Raw genomic sequence first — 10,595 nt, 5'->3', positions numbered from 1 at the left:
GTGCCACTCAGAATAGGGAATGCTATACTTGCTAGGACAATGTCCATGTTTTGTACAGCAGTTATTTTAAAAATACACCTGAAAAGGGAAATCTCACAACTGTGCATGACAATTCCCTATACACTTGAACAGGGCAACATCACAAATGTACATGACCATTCCCAATACAGCTGAAGAGAGCTACATCACACACACACACACACACACACACACACACACACACACACACACACACACACACTAGCCATTATGGTACATGGAACGGTATGAATTCTGACACACACAATCAACAAACATTTCTCACAGATTACATGCTCAAAATCATGAGGATGGTAGAAAATGAAAACCCGGCTCATTCCAACTCTTAGAAAGTGATGCAGATAGACATGTACGTCTAAACCCACTTCTATGTCCTAACTAAGCAGCAGCTGTCATGACACAACAGAATGTTCTACGGAATGGTCGTGTGCAGCTCTTGCAATGCTGGCTGATGTACTTGCCCACAACTTTCCAGCAAATACATTTTACATGCAATTACTGGCACTGAGTTGGCAGTTTTTGACACAGATTTTGTAACTACAACACAACTTTACAGCATGAAAGGATACAGTAACACAGGGACTGTATTTTTAAACTTTTTATTTCTAGAATCTTTTGATGGAAGCTTCGTCTGTTACAGGTCTGCTGGTGAAAATGTGTTATTTTATACTGATGCCAAGAAGCAAAACATAAAACATACAAATCTGGATTAATACAGTTTGTATAGACTTTCAAATAGGGTGACAACTGAACTACAGAAAAACCACTTCAGTCAACATATGCGGCATCTGTCACCCGTTTGGTGTTTCTGTAGGACATTTATGGTACATGCTACACGATGACACCAAACATAAAACATCTCCACTTCTGCAGCCCTGTGTGAACACAACATGCATGGTTCAAGAAACAAATATGTCACTAACAGATGTTTATGAGGTAAGCAGTAATAAACGTTCCTGAAATATGAACAGCATGTATCCAGTTCTCCTGGGTTCCGCATCTGCTAGCAATGTTGGCAATGACGTAAAAAAAGATGCAAACATTTCACGACATTTACAGTTTTCTAACTCTACTTACAAAAGAGCCAGTTATGATTCTATTTTGGTTTAGCAGCATTTAAACAACAACTAGATTATTTATTTAGTCTATCTTTTAGTCTGCTAGTTTGGTCACAGGCATTTTTTTCTCCAATATCCTAAAAGTGAAACTGTGCCACTTGGGGAATAAGCACTTTACAGAATGTCCCTGAAATGTGGGAGACACTTCAGAGAAAGATCTGTATAAAAATATAATGCTGACATCAAATTTTTTTCAAAATTATAAACACCCCAACAATTCACTGAAAGCTTTCATTTTTTGTAGCATGAAGACGGTAATTTTTGGATACAGCAGCCAACTTCACTCCGTCAAGTGAGCCAGCTCACCTCTGGTACTTTAAGAGGTACACTGAAATGTCTGCAACTGCAATAAATGTGACTCAGCTGCAAATAAGTAAGACCCAATCAAAAAGTAGTAAATGCATTTCAGGTTGCAGCAAAACTGAAATGAGGCACTGTGTTAAAAAATATTATAACGTGGTTAACTGCAGAATGAGGTATTGTGAAATGAGAACCTTTTTTGGAATAGAGCAGTAATCACATTAATTCAAAAAATTAACACATAAAAAACTAAAAAATATCAATAATATATTTCTATGAGACAATTAAAACCTATAACTTGGCAGTATACACATTGTAATAACTAATTTAAAAAAAATGATTCATGAAATAGCAGCAAAACACAATGACAAAGATAAAAGAGAGCAATGTTATTTTTTTCCATGCTGGGAACTCATCCATAGCAGCTCAAAGTAGGAGTGTCGACTCCATTTTTTTCTCCTTACACTCAACACCTTCACGGCACTCTGTCAAACATTCCACCATCACATTCTTCTCAAACAGAACTTCAACGTATACATCACCTCTCGTCAACTGCTTTCTACAACAAATCTACATAGCCAAGATGTGCAAATTCTCCTACTCAAGAGTTAAATAGAAAAGACAAGGGATATACTGTCAAGATTTGTTGGTAAACCACGTCTACAAGGTAAAACTATGGCATGTGTTTGATCTTAAATAAATTAGAAGCAGGCCCCACAGCATAACTGCACATTTTTGGAAAGGGTTGAATCTACAGTGCCACAAGAAGGCGAGGGAACAAACTAATCTAAAACTCATACTGGCCTTGTGAAATCACTTGCAATAAATATTCATTTTAACCTTAAGCTATAAATTACAAATTTTAGTGTTTAAATTCAGATGTATAAAACAGAGATTGTATGTACTGCATGTAGCACTGATGAACCCTTTTAGGCCTTACTTTAAAAGGTTACACAACACAAAAATGTGTAATCTCTGTTTTTCTACTTGAGAAGTTCGATAAATATATATTATCCTGGCAATGTGTAATGTCACTCACCAAGTGTCACTTTTCAATTACCACCTCCTTCACGAATAACGCCATTTATTAATGCACTTGCTTTGCAACTCCACTTGCATACAAGCATCCCTAATTATTTCTAAACCATTCCATTTTATAGTTTCCCAAAGAAAAAAGAAAGTACTTACTCTAGCTAATGATCTGAAAGTGCTTCTGAATGGAATGGTTTAAGAAACAAACATCATTAAACTAGGCCGTGGATTTAACCTGGACATTTTAGGCCCAAGTCAGGCCAGCAGTGAATACACAGGTAATGTAAAAAAAAAAACACGAAGATTATAAAAATATATTATGTTACTATGCACCTCTGTATAATAGATTATATAAGCACTAACCTTAAGCTTTTACAGAAATGCAATCCTAAAGCTTCATGCGCAGGTAATCCACAGACACTAACATATGCTGCATACTATAAACACATACCCTACTGGGTTACATAAAACCATTTGTAAAGTGAAGAAGATAAAAAGAGGCATAAAACGTACAAACTGTAAAGTGACTAAATGCATAAGCAAGAAGAGAAAAGCCTAGAATGCATGAATGCTACACACTTCAAGAAACCTGACAGAATAAAGTTTTAACTATCAAAATGGTTTTCTTACACACAGTAAATCCTATCTAATACCTCCCCTGGAGACACTTGTTCTGTGTTAATGTCTATTTTATACAGACACAAACACTGCAATATAAAAACTAGTCAACTATAAAATTGTCCACTTTGTAGCACACCCCACAGATGGGCATGCGGATAATGGTTTAATGTTTTTAAGACAGTTTTTGGACTTTTAAGTCACAGGCTGCTGGAAGAAAAAGCAATAACAGAGAGAGTTTCCATTCTGTTATAAATTCTGAAGTGTTTCTGTTTTCATAGCTTTCCTTCTCAAAACAACCCCATCTCTAGTCAAATATTCACATCTCGTACATCAGTTGGTGTACAAGACAGATCAATCTCATCTTCTACACTCTTTCTTTCTGAAGATGTGCTCGTTTGCTGTGCTTGGCGTAGACTTGTTTCAAGGAGGGATTCAATCTGTTCTTGGCATGCCCGCAAACAATCCTGAAAGAAGGAAAAAATATAGGAGTATTAAATATAATATATATATTTTTTAGTTCAAGCAATTTATTAAAGGGCCATCACGTCCCATTTCCTAGGATTTTCAAACTCCTGAACTCTTCATTGTGGAACCATTTTACTATGGACAACATCAAAATTGTACCATTTACTTCTTTGTAAGCAATGCCCTGCCTAATTGTAAGTAAGCAGTAATGTATCAATGTAGGTATTATATATAATACACAATTAAAGCAATGATACATTTAAATTGCTGTGTGTGGATACTTTAGTTAGCTATAGCTGTATACTGCAAAAAAGAACTCTCAACAAATGAATGATGAACTGACTGAGGCACAAAATACATTCAGTAGATTCATGCTGGAAATACATTTCTGAATGTCTACCCACATTAACATCATTTTTATTTGTACGCCTGGCCACTGGGAGTCAGGCTTCCACTTTTTAAATTGAAAAAGTAGACTGCAACTAACCATCTGAACTAATTCTTACATGCCTCTGTTAACAAAGCTGCCAAAATTACTGCTGTGGAACTCTCCACACAACGCAAGTTATACAGCTCTGTAAAGCCATGGGTATTAATTGTTTTCCAACAATGAAAACTCTGTATGCAGAGGGGCTACAAATACCAATCTACTGGTAGTTTACTTTACGGCAAGGCCAGTGACTTTAAAATACATGAAAAAAGTCAGGGTTTTAAAACCACACCCTCAAATGGATTAAATCACTAAGTCCCACATTTCAGCTTCTGTAATACTTCTACCTGTAACTGCCCATAGCTTCACATCTAGCAGGTAGTCCCCAGGCAGTTTGTATGTAATTATAGCCACTACAGACATCTGCAAGGATTCAAGTCACAAAACAGCAATATCAATTTTTACTACTGCCATGTTGGGAATTTGTTTTCTTTTTACACTTGTTATACCAGCAATTGTGAATTGCTGGTTGTGCCACTTCTGGTAACCTGTACTAGTTACAGGAATTTTTTTTAACAAAGTGTGCATGAAATAGGTTAACAGTCAATATAGATCACAGTTTAAAAAAAAAAAAAAAAAAAACAGAAAAGGTTGACTCATGGTTCAATTCTAGAGTCCGAATACCAGCTGGTAAATGCTTAGGAAACTCCAACAAGAGGCCGTGAGTTGGGGAAGCCAAATGTAAGAAAATACAACTGTTGTTGGGTCTTGATGCAGAGAAAGCTGGGCTTTATGAGTAGGGCAATGGAAGCATTTGCATTTCCTGAAAAAATTAAAATTACAAGGTTGATTAGGAGGACATATGAGGGATCGGAGGCGAAAATTAAAGTAGGTGGGTCCTCTCTGATTTATGTTTGAGCAGAGGAACCAGGCAGGGTTGTCCTCTTTCCCCTTTGTTGTTTGCATTATATTTAGAACTACTGGCAAAGAAAATAAAGTACTCAGAAATTTAAAGATAGAATTGGTATGGCAGTCAAGAAAAGATGGCTTTATTTGCAGATTATATTATTTTATACCTGATAAAACCAGAAAGGGACATTTCAGTGCTGTGGAACATTTTAAGGCAGTTTCAAATCTTTTTGGGGGAGCAAAATTAATGAAACTAAAACAAAACAAAAGTAATAGCTGTAAATTATGTACCCACAAACAAATTGGTTCAGCAATATCCGTATTTTGGGGACATGATAAAATGAAGTACATAGGAGTAAGGATTGAAAAGGTTCCCAGTGCGGCAGCTAAGGATATGTGGGAAGAGACTAAACAAAAGATAATACAAAAACTGAGAAATTAGAAGCTCTGTTATATGGATAGCAAAGACACAAGCAAATGTTTTTAGTCCCTTTAGGTTTTATACATGGGTCAGGCATAGTTTTATTAACCAGAGAAGTCGTAGATAATTAATAAAAAGCTGAAAGATTTTACCTGGGAAGGGAAGACGGCAAGAGTTAAGTGAGATAAGCTGATTCTTCCAATAAAACAAGGTGGACTGAGATTATCCAATTTGAAGAGTATTGGGTGGGAAGGTGATGTAATGGTTAAGGTGTTTACCTTAGAAGCACAAGGTGCAGGGTTTGATTCTCACAGTGGGAAATTGGCTAGGCTTAAAAATGGTCCACGAGGGCAGCTAGCCTAGTAATACTCTAGGAATCTATTTCAGAGCTATACAGTTAAGGCTCCTATACATAGCACAAGCAGAAAACTATAATTCAAAGTGGAAAGGGATGATGATGAAACAAAGGGGAAGCTCAACAAACAAGAAGAGAATTGGGAGTTTGGATGCAGATCCTAAGGAGACTAACAATAATTATACAAAATATTATATTCGTATTATCGATTATATAAAATGATAGGTCTCCCACCCCAAACTGCTTTCTCCGATCTTGAAACTACGCTAGTGTGGAGTGGCTGAGATTATCTAACCAACCGCAAACAAGCTGTAAAATGGCAAAACACCTCATCTCCCCACCTACCCATCACCCTAGGTGTGCCTCCATTCTTGGACCTTTTTCTTGTCAACATATTCACCAACCAACTCCATAAAGCTACCCAGCATGCCACTCTAGTCCAGTTCGCCAATGACTCCACTCTAATCTGCTCCACCCCATCACTCCCTCAACTCCAGGAACTGACACAACTCCTTTACTGCTGTTGACATCTGGTTAGCCAACTCTCAACTAATACTTAACCCCAATAAAACACAGGTAATGATATTCTATTCCACTAGAGCCTTAGACCCCATACCAGCATTCACAATATTCTCAGCTAATAACACCCCTATCATACCTGGCCAACAAGCCACATTTCTAGGGGTCATCATACATTGCAACATGAAATTCGATATGCACACTTCACAGGCAATAGAAAATGTCCATAAAAAATGAAACCTTATATAAATGCATAAAGTACCTCACCAATTACAGAAAAGCCACCATTGCAAGAACCCACACTCCTTTATGCCTCCTCCATACTCACCAACCTAAACAAAGCATACTAACAAACTGAACACCTGCTTTAATAAAATAGCTATATGTTTGCTACTGACGCACCTTTCAGGACACATCACTGCATAGCAGTCAAGTCAACTATCCTGGCTAGAATTACCCAACCTGTTCACATATAACCAGTTTACAATAGTGCACCAAATTCTAGATTATCCTGATAGAGTTCCTGTTCATCAAGGTGTACTTGATATCTTCTCTAACAAACGCCTATTAAGATCCACCAATAAAGCACTGGCTGACAGAGGCAAAAGCAACAATAGCTCTGGGGGCTCCTTGTTTTCCATTTCTGTTACAAAAGCATTGAATACCATCCCATGTAGATATTAGGATCACTGAAAACAAAAATAATTTCAAAAAACTCCTCCGGTCCCATTTGTACATAGTGATTGGTTATGTAATTGTTCTGACCCTGGGCAGTTTCACTTAATTAGATCATATTATACTTTAACCTTCTATGAAAGCTTGCAGCAACTCCTTTCTATAATCAGATTGTGTTCACTGTACTAGGCACTGATAAATGTAACCAAATGACTGATCAAAATTCCCTTTCAACTGTATTGTTGTAACACACTGTGCTCCTTATAGTTTACTTTTAACTGTATTGCTGTAACACACTGTGCTCCTTATAGGACATTTACTTTTAACTGTATTGCTGTAACACACTGTGCTCCTTATAGTTTACTTTTAACTGTATTGCTGTAACACACTGTGCTCCTTATAGGATATTTACTTTTAACTGTATTGTTGTAACACACTGTGCTCCTTATAGGATATTTACTTTTAACTGTATTGTTGTAACACACTGTGCTCCTTATAGGATATTTACTTTTAACTGTATTGTTGTAACACACTGTGCTCCTTGTAGGACATTTACTGTTAACTGTATTGCTGTAACACACTGTGCTCCTTGTAGGATATTTACTTTTAACTGTATTGCTGTAACACACTGTGCTCCTTATAGTTTACTTTTAACTGTATTGCTGTAACACACTGTGCTCCTTATAGGATGTTTACTTTTAACTGTATTGTTGTAACACACAGTGCTCCTTATAGGATATTTACTTTTAACTGTATTGCTGTAACACACAGTGCTCCTTATAGGATATTTACTTTTAACTGTATTACTGTAACACACTGTGCTCCTTAAAGGATATTTACTTTTAACTGTATTGCTGTAACACACTGTGCTCCTTATAGGATATTTACTTTTAACTGTATTGCTGTAACACACTGTGCTCCTTATAGGATATTTACTTTTAACTGTATGTGCTCCTTATAGGATATTTACTTTTAACTGTATTGCTGTAACACACTGTGCTCCTTATAGTTTACTTTTAACTGTATTGCTGTAACACACTGTGCTCCTTATAGGATATTTACTTTTAACTGTATTGTTGTAACACACTGTGCTCCTTATAGGATATTTACTTTGAACTGCATTGTTGTAACACACTGTGCTCCTTATAGGATATTTACTTTGAACTGTATTGCTGTAACACACTGTGCTCCTTATAGTTTACTTTTAACTGTACTGCTGTAACACACTGTGCTCCTTATAGGATATTTACTTTTAACTGTATGTGCTCCTTATAGGATATTTACTTTTAACTGTATTGCTGTAACACACTGTGCTCCTTATAGGATATTCACTTTTAACTGTATTGTTGTAATGTAACACAATGTGCTCCTTATAGGATATTTACTTTTAACTGTATTGCTGTAACGCACTGTGCTCCTTATAGGATATTTACTTTTAACTGTATTGCTGTAACACACTGTGCTCCTTATAGTTTACTTTTAACTGTATTGCTGTAACCCACTGTGCTCCTTATAGGATATTTACTTTTAACTGTATTGTTGTAACACACTGTGCTCCTTATAGGATATTTAAGTTTAACTGTATTGTTGTAACACACTGTGCTCCTTATAGGATATTTACTTTTAACTGTATTGTTGTAACACACTGTGCTCCTTATAGGATATTCACTTTTAACTGCATTGTTGTAATGTAACACACTGTGCTCCTTATAGGATATTTACTTTTAACTGTATTGCTGTAACACACTGTGCTCCTTATAGTTTACTTTTAACTGTATTGCTGTAACACACTGTGCTCCTTATAGGATATTTACTTTTAACTGTATTGCTGTAACGCACTGTGCTCCTTATAGGATATTTACGTTTAACTGTATTGTTGTAACACACAGTGCTCCTTATAGGATATTTACTTTTAACTGTATTGCTGTAACACACTGTGCTCCTTATAGGATATTTACTTTTAACTGTATTGCTGTAACACACTGTGCTCCTTACAGGATATTTACTTTTAACTGTATTGCTGTAACACACTGTGCTCCTTATAGGATATTTACTTTTAACTGTATTGCTGTAACACACTGTGCTCCTTACAGGATATTTACTTTTAACTGTATTGCTGTAACACACTGTGCTCCTTATAGGATATTTAGTTTTAACTGTATTGCTGTAACACACTGTGTTCCTTATAGTTTACTTTTAACTGTATTGCTGTAACACACTGTGCTCCTTATAGGATATTTACTTTTAACTGTATTGCTGTAACGCACTGTGCTCCTTATAGGACATTACCTTTTGCTTCTTTCGTGGCCTTGAACCTGTACCTTATTAACGTTTTGACTCTGTACTGTACTTTATTAACGTTTTGACTCTGTACTGCACTTTATTAATATGTGTATTGTACTTACTGTATTTGCTGTACTAATCTTTGGGGAGCTTTTTTCCCCGGGCCTCCGCTGAAAGGGAACCATGCCCAATCAAGACTTTCCCGGTAAACAAATGTAAAATAAATAAATAAAAATAAGTTCATAAAGTAGCAGAAAGTATTCCAAGGACTAAACCAACACGGGAATGGAGAAAGGAGATCCTGCGGATAGGGACGACTGCAATCAGGGACATGGACAACAGGTAAGAGGGGGCTGGGATTTACTAGAGAAAGTGCCAAAAGAACCAAGGTATTCAAAGCAAATAACAAGAGAGAGGAGTGCAGGCTGTAGACTGCCTTCACTATCAAGGATTGATATCGGAGTATAGGCAAAAAGAAAGCGATAAGGTGGTCCTAAATGAAAGACCAGCACGTAGTTTTTAACAGAATTAGAACATAAGCTGCCGTTAAAAAGGGGTAATTAGTACAGCATACAAAATATAACTATAAGAATCAATCAAAGGAAGTTAGAAAGGACTGAATCAATCAAAGGAAGTTAGAAAGGACTGAATCAATCAAAGGAAGTTAGAAAGGACTGAATCAATCAAAGGAAGTTAGAAAGGACTGAATCAATCAAAGGAAGTTAGAAAGGACTGAATCAATCAAAGGAAGTTAGAAAGGACTGAATCAATCAAGGGAAGTTAGAAAGGACTGAATCAATCAAGGGAAGTTAGAAAGGACTGGGAAGAGAGATTGGATAAGCAATTCATAAAGAAACAATAGTGATAATATGTACTTATCTCCAAAATCTGCAACAAAGTCTAGAAGATTTAGGATATTTGCACAAGTATTTGTGGGAACAATACATACACGGGAAGAATGAGGATTAAAAGGCGGCAGGACTGAAATGAGCTGAGTAATGTTTGACTGAAAATGATTCGATAGATTATAAGTGATGTATAATGTTTGCAACTAGGATTGTGTCAGCATGGTTTGTTTTTATTTATATACACGTATAATCGCCTAGAACATACGTGATAATTTACTAAAGATGTTTCTTGTTTAAAAAAAAACAAACAAGGATTCTTGAGCTGTGTATATAAAAATATTGAAACATTAATAATAAAAGCATCTCTTTTCCAGGACAGCAAAAACCCCCACACTTCAGCCACACATCCACGGACAAAGGGGAAACGAGCAACACAGTAAAATCTATTCCAACAGCTGCTGCTTAGAACAGGTATGTCTTGTAAACATTCACCCCAGAAAACACTGTAAACCCACTCTCTGCATGGAAAAGCTGAAGCAGTTAAACAACATACCGCCTACATTAATTCTGTACACACACA

At 36.3% G+C, this 10,595-nt stretch overlaps 1 protein-coding gene across 3 annotated transcripts in view; it reads right to left on the bottom strand.

Annotated features, from left to right (window-relative positions):
* Nucleotides 1-622: 622 nt before the first annotated feature.
* Nucleotides 623-10,595, bottom strand: part of CCND1 (cyclin D1) — a 43,799-nt gene continuing 33,826 nt past the window's right edge. For all 3 annotated transcript variants that reach the window (XM_044082540.1, XM_044082541.1, XM_044082542.1), the window contains exon 5: nt 623-3,574. In XM_044082540.1, coding sequence (XP_043938475.1) covers nt 3,419-3,574 — 156 coding nt within the window. In that variant the 3' untranslated portion in view covers nt 623-3,418. The remainder of the gene's footprint in view (nt 3,575-10,595) is intronic.

This window comes from Protopterus annectens, chromosome 9.part0 (genome assembly GCF_019279795.1).
Source record: "Protopterus annectens isolate FY-2018-M chromosome 9.part0, PAN1.0, whole genome shotgun sequence".
Lineage (NCBI taxonomy): Eukaryota > Metazoa > Chordata > Ceratodontiformes > Protopteridae > Protopterus > Protopterus annectens.
Note: the sequence above shows the minus strand (reverse complement) of the source record. Positions and strands in the feature narration are given on the sequence as shown.